This window comes from Stegodyphus dumicola, chromosome 10 (assembly GCF_044657685.1).
Source record: "Stegodyphus dumicola isolate Sdum_Otavi_A_Nest chromosome 10, ASM4465768v1".
In the NCBI taxonomy this organism is placed as follows: domain Eukaryota; kingdom Metazoa; phylum Arthropoda; class Arachnida; order Araneae; family Eresidae; genus Stegodyphus; species Stegodyphus dumicola.
The window spans coordinates 75,547,540-75,562,818 of NC_140777.1; the positions used below are offsets into that span (position 1 = coordinate 75,547,540).

At 32.1% G+C, this 15,279-nt stretch overlaps 1 protein-coding gene across 1 annotated transcript in view; it reads right to left on the bottom strand.

Annotated features, from left to right (window-relative positions):
* Nucleotides 1–15,279, bottom strand: part of Tnpo-SR (transportin 3) — a 116,943-nt gene that overhangs the window by 46,343 nt on the left and 55,321 nt on the right. Inside the window, exons 11-13 of the mRNA XM_085825081.1 lie at nt 8,679–8,741; nt 1,814–1,960; nt 1,238–1,345 (exon numbers count right to left, since the gene is read on the bottom strand). Coding sequence (XP_085681207.1) covers nt 1,238–1,345; nt 1,814–1,960; nt 8,679–8,741 — 318 coding nt within the window. The remainder of the gene's footprint in view (nt 1–1,237; nt 1,346–1,813; nt 1,961–8,678; nt 8,742–15,279) is intronic.

Genomic DNA, 15,279 nt, shown 5'->3' on the forward strand with positions numbered 1-15,279 from the left:
CGAGCAGATACTCGGTGTGCTGCAAACATGCGAATTTCCTGATTAATTGTCCATGATGCTGTTGTACAGTTTTGCAGGGCTGACCTCTCGGGCATTAGTCATAGGAGGGTGTTGTGATCCTACATGCTATTCAATATGACCTTCAGCAACCCACTGATTCAATGTTCGTATGACAGTCATTGGATGTCGGCCAGTGCAACAGGTGATATCACAGAATGGTAATCCACACATGATATTCTGAGCAAACTCCGACCTTACAAAGCATTTTTTGAATGAGAAATCCACTACACAACTTTTCTTTTATTCAGATCTTCAGATATTGTTTCTCCCTCCTGTGTCATCTAAATGGGCTGAAATACTAATCATTTGCATATCCCAACCTTTTCTTCCTTTTATGTGATTTTGGCATTCTTCAGATCATTTCTTCCTGGTGTTACAATTTTAATGACCAGCAGAGTAGCTTCTAATCAATTCCATTTTATGTTATTGCATGACTAAAAGAGAAAATATTTTCTTTAGAAGTATTCCAGCAGTGACACTAAAAATGAGTGCCATTTATAACCGCAGTTGCAGAAAATACAAGTGCCCTTTTGGTTTCTGTAGAGAAATGTGTATAACAGTGAAATAGTAACTAAACATTCTGATAATTGTTAAAGAGTTAAATTTTAATTTAATAGAAATTTAGTAATAAAATCAATAAGATTTTACTTTTTAAAGCAGTTTAAATCAGCATAAAATTCCAGATGTATGTATATCTGACCTACTGCTTAAATTTGGTCCAACTGGAACATATTTTTTTTCTTATATTATAAATTAAATCAATTGCCTATGTATCACAGTTATAAATTTGCTCCCTAACATCCTTAAACCTGATTTAAATAACTGGACAGACTGAAAATTTATTACTTATACATCTGTACCATTCTAAAAATGAATGATTATATAAAGGAATGGCAGTGGTAGTGTATTTTTTTGGCGCATAACATAAAAGGTTATGATATGCCTATAAGGGAAGGGAATCTTTTAAGAAGACCAGGCTAATTAAAAAGATGTTAACATCTTTTTCAGTTTTCCTTTTGACTTTATATTTTAAATCTTCAATAAAAAATTATTTATGAAATAGCAGAGATCACTGATTTGAAGTGAAAGAAGTAAACTAAGGAAAAGAAAAATAAAGCTTCAGAAAGAAAGCACACTTTTAAAATCCTAATATAATTAATGAGTTAATTGACTTTACCTGTTGGAAACATTTTGAAGAGCCAATTATAAAGACAACATCTTTGATTAGATCAGATACCCGTCTTCGAAATTCACTGAAATCATCTCCTTCTTCAGGAACACCTTCCTGAGATTAGAAATGAAAAATTTATTTTAAATTAACTATAATATTAAAAACAAACAAAAGATTAATAAGTAAATAGTGCTATATTTTTAAATAAAAGATTTAAAGATATAACCATATTTAATAACACATACAAATGAAACAGATAAAAAGTCAATCAATTAAACTAAATGCCAAATATTCAAAGTTTTTGATAATGGGTTTACATGGATGATGATAATGCATAATAACTTCACGTTTAATTTTAAATAAAATTTACCTTCAAGTGAACAGATTACTACTAGTCTGGAGGGGGTACAATATGTTATTAAATTATAGCAATTTTACTTTCAGTCCTTCAATTATATAACAATTTATATTTAAATGCAATCACGCCACATAAAGATAAAAAATATGAATATACATTATAGAGATACATTGAGCTTTATGTAAATAATAATGCTAACAACAATATCACGACAAAAAACTTACATGATCAGGATCTAACTGGCAATGTCGACAGAGAGCAACAATTAACCGCTGAATGTAAGGCTCAAATATATTGTTTAACGAATCCTCATTCCTTTTATACAGCATTTCTGATAATCGATACCACAGATTAAAGGTTATTTCAGCAACCTATCAAAAACAAAATAAATATCATTAAAAACAATGCATTAAAATTTAAGAAAATTAAGACATTGGCAATTACATAAACTGATTCTCTTATTTAGAATGAGAGGCTTTACAGATACTGTATTATTTTCTTTTTAAAATCCAAGTTCTTCAAACTGAATTGAACTTTCACAGGTTTTAAAGAGTTTAAAAAATTTTTTTAAAAAAAGAGGCTGTTTTACGATACGCTCTTTAATACTGCACATACGGTGTTTTTCAGTTCCCCATCTGCAGAAAATCTTTAGCTGTATAATTCATTTTTTTAATCTGAGAATTCTCAGAAATCATTAAGTCATCAAGTCTATACTATATGTAAGGTACTTTAGCGTTAACCCTTTCTGGCATGCTACCTTTTAAAGTTGGAATTTCAACAAAAAGAAAAAAGAAGTAGGCAGTCTAATCAGACCTAGAAGTAAGCTTACTGAATAGAGGTTTGAAAAGAAGGCTGATGCGAGCATTCCTGAGAAGCAGGTGATAGAGTCAGATTTTGCTTACAATTAAAAACACTAGATTGTGATTACCATAGCAAATTTAGCATCCTGGGTGCCACAGGGAGGTCTGCTACTCTGCTATCCCCCAAAGCTCTTCCTGGTTAAATGATGATTACATGCATACAAATGAAAAACAGAGTAACTTGGCTGTATGATATTTACACTTTTGTCTATTTTTTTTTTTTTTTTCATGGTGGTACTTTTGAAACAAGTGATACCATCTTTGAAAAAGCATAACCCAACATTGCATGTTTTGCACATGTACCGGGATCCATATCAGATTCACTATTTGAAAGAAATTCGCTTAGCACTTCCAGTGCTTACGAAATGGTCAGCCCTCTCCAATGTATTTGAAAAGTAATTAAAAATCAGAAAAAATAAATTAACAAAAACTAAATAAAAAATTTGAAAGGTTTCAGATTTTAAATTACATCCAAACCAGCTTTTTTTTAAAAACATTTTATGTGTTACCTTTATTTATTAAATATCACGTCCTTTACACTTAAACCATCAAAATTCAGTTCAACAGCAATGTGCTTAAAATCCAGTAATGCCAGAATATCACTTTAAGAAGAATTTCCAACAGTCCCTGGTTTTTTGGAAACGAGGCCATCCATAACAAATTAAGCATTGATAGTATCAGCATTTGCATTGCAAAAAATTTTCTTCAATAACATCGAAAAAGTCAATAATAGTTCCATTCCTAGATTGAACTACGACTACACTGATGATGAAAACAAAAAAAAAAAAAAAAAAAAAAAACCGGAGCAATTCTCCGGCACTTAATTTAATTTTCATGTGCTGTAAATTCTTTCGGGAGTCATTCTCCCATGTTTTTAATTTTCTCATCTTTAATTGCACTTTATAATACAATTTTGGGGTTCTTTTAAGACACGCATAGGTGTCGGCATCTACATTTGATACCAAGCACTACCTATTTTATGTTCTCTAACATGCATTCCAAAGTATTCTTTTATTATACATTATTTTCCCACAATAGATGTTTTGGCCAACCTAAATTATCTCAGCACATGATCTTTTTATTACTACACGTATTTTGTTATAATTTTTACTAGTTATAACTGTTCTGTAATTCAGAATTTTTGCTAAGTTAGATTTAAAATTAAGCCCTGCTCCCGACCAATGCCTGACGAGCAAGACTATGCACTCTCTTTCCAGGTAAACCATTGGAACACGTGACCCAGTAGCTCCTCCAGGCTCATCACAGACCTTCTTTTCATATCATTCTTTCTTCATTTGAGCACACGAAGCTGTGACAGCAGCATGCGACTTCAAAGATATGCATTTCCCAACATTATTGCCATATTTATTGCTTCATGACATCTCCAGCTTATGACATGACTGACTCTTCGATCTGTATTTGCGTAAGGCTCATTCATCGCTTACCACAAGAATTAACTACTCAATGTTATGCCAGGAAAGATATACTTTTCCGCATGACGCTACACACAGGATGTGGTTTTCCCAGCCTAGGAGGCTGTTGAAGTGCCTCGCACCTGAGCCTTCAACAGCAATGTCACAAAATAATTTTAAAATGAGTATATCTTTAGAATTTCTAATATACAGTTCCACGTGCTGGAGATAAAAAGGTCCCCCTCCAGTAGAGTGTTGTCATTGCTCGCTTATCTTTAGAATTTCCGATACACACTCTCGCGCGTTGGAGATCAAAATGCTTTTTTTTTTTCTTTATATCTTTTAAAGTGCCAATGCTTACTTTGAAATCTTTGAGTTTGTTAATAAAAAAATTCTTTAATGATTAACAAAATAGGAAATCGATCATAAAACAACTTCCAAATTAGGGTTTCCAGATGCCTATATTCGGTGGAGGATTATGCTATTCCAAATTTGATGGCTCTAGGTAACGTTGTTTTATCACAGTGCGAAAAACATATATAAATTTAGGCAGATTCTTCATTATTTAATGTCTTCAAATATAATACAGGGTGATAGCATTCAGTGGCAACAATTTGAAAAGTGATACACCTTTTAAAGTTTTCAACGCAAAATCGCAAAACGGAAACAATAGTCCTCCTGGAACAAACTCTTGTGAAAGCCCTTTGAACTAATTATATCTACAATTAAGAAAATATAAATTATTAAATAAAATTAAATAAACATCTACAACTCAAAAAACTTTCAAAAAAGTAAAGCTAACAAAACTTCTTTCAACGAAAGTGAAAGACAAAAAAGAGAACTGCTCTTGTGAAAACCCAAAGAGCTAACTGATAAAATTACACCTGACCTTCAGAAAAACTCCCCAACACAATTTCTTAGTTGATAACCAACCTTTCCACCCCCCAAAAAGAGCAGGAAATTAAGCACAGATGTGGATTCACTTTTCAGTTGTGAATAAGCTCACCAAAGAAAACACTGCAGTGAAACAAAGATACATTTCTTGGTCCTGGCCTGGTGTTTTAGTGATACCATTTTGGGCACACCAGATGTTCGCCGTTTGATTTTACGTAAAATTTCAAAGAAAAATTTAAAACTAATGTAGAATAAAAAGATCAGCATACAGTCAAGAAAATAAAACAGAAATTTCTTTTATATCCTAAAAAAATGTGGAAGATTTCTTTGAAAAATGGGGGTCTTTAAAAATTAAACATGGCTAAAACCTAAGGACTGGTTTGTGCTGTGCTGCTCTATAGTATAAATAAAGGTTCAAAATACTCTATAAATCCTTTTCCACTCAATTTTTTCTGTGTGCACACAGGCTATTTTTAAGGTGTGGCCATTCTGGGCACACTGTGCCAGAAAGGTTTAACAGATAGATTTAAGGCAATGTTTCAGATGCCACAGAACCAACATGGAGCTGGATATTGGGCCTGAAGCAAACCACTGTTTCTTGAGCAAATTCCTTCTTTTTCCCTCCCTTTGTCCTCCCTCTGTTTCTAGATATTCGTATAACAGTCACTGTTATATGATCCATGCATGGATGTACAATGGTTTCACACTGACACCCATAACCACAGTTTATCATCCATTTGGCTACAGTCTCTACAGGGTTCATAGCCACATTTTAGTTAAAAAAATAAGCACCTATAAGCACTTTTCAAGCACATTTTAAGAAAAAAATAAGCACCTGTATAATTACATTATACACAACTGCATAGACTTGTAATTTAAAATATGAGAAATGCAGTATTTATTAAGAGAGAATAAGCATTACCTCAACCATGGAAAATAATTACTTTTTTTTTTAAAATTTTAAATAAAAGTTCAATTTACAGAACTAGTTTACAATGAGAGAAAAAAAAAACTATGCGGAATTAAACTATATCACAAGATTTAATGATGAAATTTCAGTTCAAAATAGAGAAAATAAATAATAATAAGGCATATTTATCGTATTCGCTTGGAACTTAATAATAAATACAATTTATTTTTCTACTCATATTGATATTTAAATAATTTAAATCTAAATTCTGAACATTTTCTAAATTTACATTGTATATCAGTTTTCCCTTAACAGATATTGCAAGCAAAGTAATTTAAGTAAAAAAGAGGAACATTTCAGAAATCAAAAGACAGAAATTTGCTTCATGCAGTCATCCTTTAACAGTAAAAGCTTAACTAACACGCATACTTGGAAATTGGCGAATATTTGGACAGTCGATCGTAACTTGAAAAAGAGGAGCGGAAGGGGGGCGTAGACAGTTGCCGCTCTTTAAATTTTTCTGCTAAATAAATGCTTTTGACATTTCGATATGTGCATCATATAAAAATAAATTAATGGAACTGAAAAATATTCTGCTTAGCAAGCACAGTAAAACTCTTTTAAGTGTTCATAAACAAATCTCGGACAGAAGATAAAAATTAATTACCTCTGCAAAGTATCGCGAACGTTATTGTGCAATGTGTGTCGTAATTCTTCCCTACGTGATATTACGCAATCGGAATTAACAGCTGCCGGTATTGGGAGAATAAATGACTGGGGTGTTTTTCATTATAATTTTCAACAGGCGGTGTTAAATTTCCGGAATAGAATCATTCTTCGCTTGGGTTGGTAGATCGCAGAACTTTTAGTCCTATTCAATCCAGATTGGAAAATGACAAAAAAAAAAAAAAAAAAAAAAAAAGGTCCGTTGCTTGTTTTGCAACGAACTGTAACAGTTTCAATATTCAAGATTTTGTGGAGAAAGGGGAGAACCTTCCAATCTTCGTACTGTATAATGTATTGGCCAAAAAAATGAAATTATTTTGACTATTCGATTACTTTCCCTTTATTTAAGCCATTCCGAATATTATTCCTTAGAAAGCTAATCTGTGTCAAAACACAACGATATTTGGAAGTTTACTATACTTCAGCAGTTACTGCAACTATGTTATTATAAACATTCATACATATGCTCATAATATAAGCATAATGATCATAATAAACACGAATATGAACTGACCAAGCGGAACGAGAATGCAAATTATTAAGATCTTGATAGAAATTCAAACATGTGCAGTATTTGGGTGGAAGTAAAATAATGCCGAATGTACCGGAATTTTCTACTGCTTTCGCAATTCTTTGACCAATAGAACGACGGGCACCTGTCTGTACTCTTCGCGAACACCAAAGGTTATGTTAATGCAGAGAAAGGGGGAAAAGCTATTTCCGGGCCGGGAGCATGATTCACTGTCTGACATTTCATATTAGGAAGAAAAGTTGTTTATTTAGTTTCGGCTTTGGTACGGGGAAAAATAGCGCGTTCATTTAAAAAAAAAAAAGCACTAAAAGCAAAAAATAAGCACTAAAAACAAAAAGAAAAAAAAAAAAAAAAGAAAAAGAAAAAGGCTTTAAAGAAAAAGTAAGCACCTATAAGGACCTTTATATTTTATTTTCAAATATAAGGACTTATAAGCACTTATAAAGACCGCTACGAACCCTGATCTATCCCTTTCTAGTTTTCTATGTTTAGTTGAAAATTCTATCATATCTTTTCCACACAGTCTCTAACATGGTTGCTATGTCTAAAACTGGAAAAAGAGAAGTAGAAGCAATCTCAAAACTTTCCAATAAGCCCTTGTATAATGAAAACAGCTTCCTTAAAATACGTCATTTTGTAGTTCCAAGAACAAAATTGGAATGCATTTTTTGAAGTGCATCTTTCCTAGTATTAGATAATAAATATGAAGCTGATTTTATTCAGCTTAAAATATTTAAGGAAAAAATAGCATGTAAAAATAAATAAAAGATCTGAATGCTTTCAGATATTACATTACGTCCAGATGGACTTTTTTTAATGTTTCGTGCGTTACCTTTATTTATTAAATATCATGTTTTTTGCATTTAAACTACAAAATTCAATTCAACGGCAATATCACAAAATAATTTTAAAATGAGCATATCTTTAAATTTTCCAATACACAGTCCCGTGCGCTGGAGATAAAAATCTCCCCCCTACAGTATTGTCATTGCTCGCTTTGAAATCATTAAGTTTGTTAATAAAAAATTTGTTAAAGTGTTAGGTGGTGGTGTATTTAATTATGGCAAAGCACACTAGGGCTATCTGCCTAAGGGGAGGGATGCCTTCGTGGAGGACTTTCTAAGGGAAACTGGCTCGTAAATACGTTACACATGGGGAAAACCACGAAAAAATCCATGCAGCCAGCCCGTTCGCGGGATTCGAACCTCGGACTGAACTACCAGCGTTTAGTAATTTTACCGCTCGGCCGTTGGTGGGCTGTTAAAGTGTTACAAACTATAAAACCGATAATAAATCAAATTTCAAATTAGGCCTTCTAGATGCCCATATTTGGTGGAGGAATATGTTATTCAAAATTGGATGGCTCTAGGTACCATTGTTTTATTTAAAATGTGAGAAACATGCATATGTTTAATACAGATTCTTCATTATTTAATTTTTTTAATGATAACACAGAGCGATAATATTTAGTGGCAACAATTTGAAAAGTGAACCGATATTTATAATGTATCAATGCAAAATGCCAGAACGAAACTGATAGCCCTTGGGCTAGTACCCTTTCGCCTAAAAATTCCAACATATTTCACAGCTATATATTATTACTTATAAAAACATATTCACTCTATTACTTTTCAGAATATTTATACACAATATAGAGAAAAATATTAAAAGAATTACAGAAGATTTTTGCTTTCTTTCACGTAAGCTTATAATAAATTCAGTAAAATTTCAAGATGCTTAATGGTTTACACTTACTTCAAAGTCATGATGACCTACACATATCAACAGTAAATCTAATGTCTGCAAATTACCAAATCCCTAGGGGAAAAAATAATTTTAAATACTGAGGGACAAAAGTTTTACACAGATACATAATATAAAAATTATTCAAATATGAAAATTAGAGGGGGAAATAAAAATTCATATAATTTGTATAACATCAAGTCAAACTATATTCTTTTTTAACAACAAAAGAGAAATAACACTAATACTACAAATTATATATACATATATTTCATTTAAAGTAAAATACAGTAAAAGTTCAACTATTTAAATAACTGGAAAATAAGTAACCAGATTATTTTTGAGTCAAATTTTTTTAATGAAAAATTAAACAAATAGATATTTCTAAAGCCATTACATAGCATGTATAGGGCTGCTGTATAGAACAGCATTTATAATACAAAAAATGTGAATGAAATTACACGGCTCTCTTTCAGACGATATTGATCACCCCCTCCTCTACTGCTGGATTCATCATATAATTCTAAGAATTATTCATTTCAGTTTAATATTCACTATAGAAAGAGAAAGGGAACACACAAGATATTCCAAAGTTTATGACAGACTATCTATTGCAATAATGTCAGTATTTTTCCTGTTGACTATTTTCCGCAAACAAAATCTGTCACCAAACAGCATGATTTAGCACTAATAATGGATTAGTGAAATGTAACAAAAATAAATTTTGCACATGCTTTTAATGCAACAGTATGCAGAAGAGTATTTTTAAAATTATGGGGTAATGGCATCAAGAAAAGCATACCTTAAAGGGAACAGCGCAGAAATGGATATATATAGAGGTGAGGCAAGATGAAAAATTATAATAATCAATTGAAATTAATAAGTTATACCCATAACTTGTATCTATTTATTATCTAACTAAATAAAGATGTTTTGTTCCTTCAAACTTATTGTCAGGTTGGTTGATGCAAGTTTGGCAGGATCTTTGACTTCTTTCATTGTTGTTGGAATTTCTTAATATAATAATATATTTCACATTTATATGAATATGCCAGCTACAAAAATTCATCAACTTTTATATCTGAAATCCCCAAAATATCAGAGAATTTAAATGTAAGCTTTTGACATACAAGTTGATAACAAATAAGATAACTGACCTTTTTTACAATTTTAGACTGAAATTTATTATTCTTGTTCCTTTGGTTAATGCTGAAAAAAGCCTCCAAATAAAAATCAATCAAATAAAATATGACTTATTTTTCCACCAAATGGCATGTGGCATGAAATGTTATTATTATTTTTTAATGTCATTTAAACTGGCAACAACAGTTAGATTTTGAAAGAGATGTAAGACATCAGCTGTAATTCCTTTTCAATCGTCTGCTTTTGTGCAGATATGCAATGCTTTGTATTAGAAACTTTAAAGTTTACAAAACAGCATCCTTGCCCGGACATCGAGCTTGATGAATTAATTCATTTTAGAATGAATAATTAATATTACTGAAATTGAAACTATAGAAGTAGTTTTGAAATAACTGGAATGTGAAATTGTTTTTATTTTATCATTGTGAAACATTGAAGCTTAGCATGTTGAATTTATATTTTAATTGATTGATATTGATAAATGTGAACCATATTGTGTATACCTTCGAACAAATTGACATTTACTGAAAATTTTTAGATTCTGAACTTAATTTGAATTCACAGCACTGTAGGAAATTTATATACCTGATAAAATATGGCCGAAACACTATCATATGAGTTAGTAAATGGAAACGTAAATTGCTGAGAACAGCTGTTATGAAGGCAGTTAATTATTTAGAAGATGAATTATCATACACAGACAGTGGTGGAAAGATAGATAAGTTTATAGGAATTTCTTCCATTACCTCTGACCTCTTACCTTAGTTGATGAACAATTAACTAGTTTTGAAACCTGAGGAATTTGATATAGAATTTGAAACAACCCAAGAATATAGAGAAAAAATATCACTTCAGCAATTTTGTTCGAAGAAAAAAATTAAAGAACTTTCAAAAGCTCAAGGTCGTGACAAGCTATGGGCCTCTAATTGCCTGTCGATTAGAACAAATTTAAAACTCTGATAGCCTTTGTATTAAAAAACACATTGCCTAATTTTATGAAAATGACGGATGTGGCTTAATGGAAATAATGGATAATGTCTTGCCTTTTGGAATAGTTTCGAAACAGTTGTGCAGATTAATGAGTCCCTAAACAAAGTAGATAAAATTCATTATTTAAAGCTCATGTGGAAGGTTGGGGGGGGGGAGATTTGCTTAGAGCACTGAGAGTTTTCCTATTTCAGCAAAAGCTTACAATAAAGCTATATAATGATTAAAGGAAATATTTGCAAATCCTAAGAGATTGATTCAAGCACACATGAAGAAGATTCTAATGATGGAGCCATTAAAAATCTGTAATGATATTAAGACTTTTAGGAAATTTGTCAAAACAGTGGTACCTCGATATACGAGTGCCCTAATATACGAGTGTTTTGAGATATGAGCCGGCGAGCGAGCGATGTTATCTCAAAATACGAAGAATCGCACACTAAAACCGTTGCACACGACCGCAACATGTGTGCGCATGTTGGTGTCATGTGCAGCGTCTAACAATTTCTCCCGCCTCAGACTAGACTTGTTTCTCTGGGAAAATCCATGGGTCTGGAAGTGGATGAGAGAGATGTGAATGAACTCATCGAAGAACAGGCTCAGGAGTTGACAACCAAGGAGTTGCATGATCTACATTCGCAGCAGCATATGGTGGTAATGAAAAATTAGTCTTGAAGAGGAGGTTTTCCCTACAAGAGATATGAAGGAGATCTTGGGAATGTGGGAGAAAGTTGTAGAGATCGTGGATAAAAATCTCCCTGAAAAAGTTGCAACTGGTTGTGGATCGGAGTTGTTCAATGAAACTTGCCTAACGCATTTCCGCAATATCCTGAAAGGAAGGAAGAAACAAACCTCATTGGACAGTTTTTTTAACCCTTTGCGGCACAGTGTGTCTGGTCTGGACACACCTAAAAATTTCCTTCTGTACACACAGAAAAATTGAATAAAAAAGGATTTATAGGCTACTATAGGTTACTCTGAACCTTCTGTATTTATAGTAGATGGCAGCTCAACAACAACCAGTCCATATATTTTAACCATGTTTAGTTTTTTAAGACCCTCATTTTTCAAAGAAATCTTCCAGATTTTTTTAGGGTATAAAAGGAATTGTTTGAAAAGAATTTTCTGTGCTATTTTTTTGGCTGTATGCTAATCTCCGTATTCGATATTAGTTTTAAATTTTTACCTTGAAATCTTGCCTAAAATCAAACGGCGAACCCTAGGTGTGCCCAGGCGGGGTCATTGATAATCTACGACAACCGAGAGTCTGTATTCTTTGTTTCTCCGCATCGCATCGTTCAGCTCACTGACAACAATGCTCGTTTCAGCACTCTTTTCGAAGCTCTATTCAATCAGTGTGCCACTTTGGGCACACCCACAGAATTAAAACGATAAGTGCTATCTTCACAAAATTTTACTTGTGTACTCCTCTAGTCCTAATTAGACTGCCTACCTTTTTCTTTTTTTATCAAAACTCCAACTTTAAAAGGTAGCGTGCCGGAAAGGGTTAAATGATCTGCAGGTGAAAATGAGCAAAGCGTGATGAAAAAAAGCGAAGACCAGTGACGAAAATTAAGTGCTTCCGTAAACACTTCACTTTTTCTTTTAATTATGTTTTTATAGAATATGTATTTGCTGTTTATAAATAAATATTTCTTCTTGTAAATGCATTGTTCTTATTCAAAAACACTTAACTAAAACAACTGTGATGTTTTGGGAGCTGGAACAGATTAATGGCATTTCAATTAATTTCAATGGGGAAAATTGCTTTAAGATACGAGCAATTTGCCATATGAGCATGGAATGAATTAAACTCATATGTCGAGGTACTACTGTAATTGTAATGTGCAATTAAGTTTAGAATCATTAGATGTCTCCCAAACATTATGGCACATTTTGTGCCTTATGCTATTAAAACTTATTCCAAACAACTTAGTGTTAGACTACAACAAAGCACAAGAAGACAAATCTTGCTCACACATTCAAGATTTCATTAATTTCTTACCCATGCTTTGACAGCGCATGAGAGGACATATTCTAATAATAAATCATCTTTCGAGTTATGCAATCGAGAAAAAAATTCCAAATATAATTTTTCATGAGAGAGGAGTTTGAATAAAAAATAAATAAATAAATAAATAAATAAATAATGGATGTTCGGCATCTGTTGGATGTAATATACACAAAAGGAAAACTGGTTTATTTTGTAATTCCAAGACTCATATGTCGGACAGCTGCAATATAGTGATGAATCTTTCTTTGTAAGAGAAAAATATCTTATTCTGTAAAGAAACCTGCTTTAAAAAGCAAAGCATTTGAACTGTCTCAATAAAGAAACTAAATGTGAATTATGTTCTGTACTACATAAAACAGCATAAACAGCAAACTAACAAAACAGCATAAATTTTTTTTAAAGCAACAAAAAAGGTAAAAATAAATAATAGTGAATCAGAGTTTATTGATCTAAATAGTTAAAGCAAGAGAGCCTCTTTTTTGTAAACTTTACCTATTTACATTTAAAATGAAAATTCAAGGCAACTGGTGAGGGTGATTTTAAACACTGAAAACCAGAGAAGTTGCGATTCAAAATATATTGCAAAAGCCATGGATTTAAAGAGTATCAGAAAAGAAACAATAACACATGAGCTTTTTGGAGATGAAAAAATTACCTTAGCTCATGTATAAAGTCATAACAGAGAACTTAACTTTGTTGCAGAAGTCAATGATCAGGAGAATATTTGCTTGGGTATACCTAAAATTAATGATTATAACATTTTACAAGAACTGAAAGGAATGAATATATTTTTAACTCATTTTTATACAAATAAGACGGTTTGTTTTTTGAAAAAGATGCTAATGAAATTCATAGTTTATTGGGCTCTGAAAGTGGGGGAAAATTACTGACTGGTAATGTAAAACAACTTTCTGTATAAATCTGACTTCCAAAAAATTCACTGTTGGTTTACTCTTTGCATACAAATCTTGAAAAAATATCAGATTTATGAGAACTTAATTTTTTAATCATAAAAATATCCCAGTGAAAAGCAAACAAAATTAGAATTACAAGATCTTGGAAGTATTCTGAAAACACGACATCCAGAAATGAAGAAGGCAGATATGTCATTTGCATTCCATGGATAGAAGGCCATGGAAAATTTGGAGATAGATTTTACTAACTGAAAAAGATTGAAGAGCACTCTAAGATCTTTGAGAACTGTAGGAAGACTAACTGATTATGGACAGGTGTTTGATGAGTGGAAAAATGAGGGCTATTGAAAAGGTCAACTTGTAAAATTGGAAAATTTTACTACTTGCCCCACTGACCAGTGTTTAAAGAAAATTCTACAACTAAAATTTGCAACGTCTTTGGTGGGTCTGCTTGACAGAGGTTGTATTTCACTCCATGATTGAAATGCCCCAATATTGAAATGATATCTGCAATTTTGAATCATTTCCGATTAGGAAAAATAGTGGTCATGTAAGATGTTCAAAATGCCTTTTTGCATACTGTCTATGAATGGTCATATCAGATATACAAAATGACTTTTTGCATACTGTCTACGAAAATGATAAGAATTTTCTATGGTTCTTATGTTCTATGCTTATGTTGGGTAGGAGGAAATCTTAAGAAGTTACTTATATGGTGGCATTGTTGTGTTGTTTTCAGTATTTTGAGCAGCCCATTTTTATTAGCAGAAGTGTTAAATTATCATCTTAAGCAAGCACCTGACAATTTGAAATTAGCTGCTGCAAAACTGAAAGACTCTTTGTATGTGGATATTTGCATTTTGAGCTTAGACACAGATGAAGAAAAAGTCTTACCAATGAGATTCGAAAGAACTGTTATGCTATGGAAATGTTTGATCTATGTGGCTGGTATCACAGTGAAATAAAGTTTTGAAAGTAAAATCGACCATCAAAACTAGATCTATCTAAAGTACAAGTACTGGAACTTACGTAGAATTTAAAAGAACACACAAAGAAAGAGAGACAACAGGAGAAGTTATTACAAAAGAAAATACTTTCCCTGGTACACCAAATTTTCAATCTAATCACACTTGTCATTCTAATTCCCAAATGTTGGAAAATAGGGGTTTGGGACTCTAAATTACTTTTAGACACAAGAAACTGAAAATTGGAAAAAACATCTTGTAGATCTAGAAAACATCAAAATTCCCCAAAGACTGTTGAGCCTCAACCTTAAGAATGCCAACCTAACATTACAAGTTTCTTTGTGATGCTTTCCAATTGTCCTAAGGAACTTAAGTTTTTCTCTGAACAGAAAAAGGTGTTGAAGTAATATACCAATTAATTCTAGCTAGATAAAAGTTGCACCGTTAAAGGGAACTTCAATTCCAAGATTATAAATTATTAGTATGCATGACTGGCATACAGTTAGCTGCATCAGTAAAGAAAGATTTGCACATGGAAGATGTATCATCAACTTTATGGATGTTCTTCACTGGTTAAAAATTGATTTATG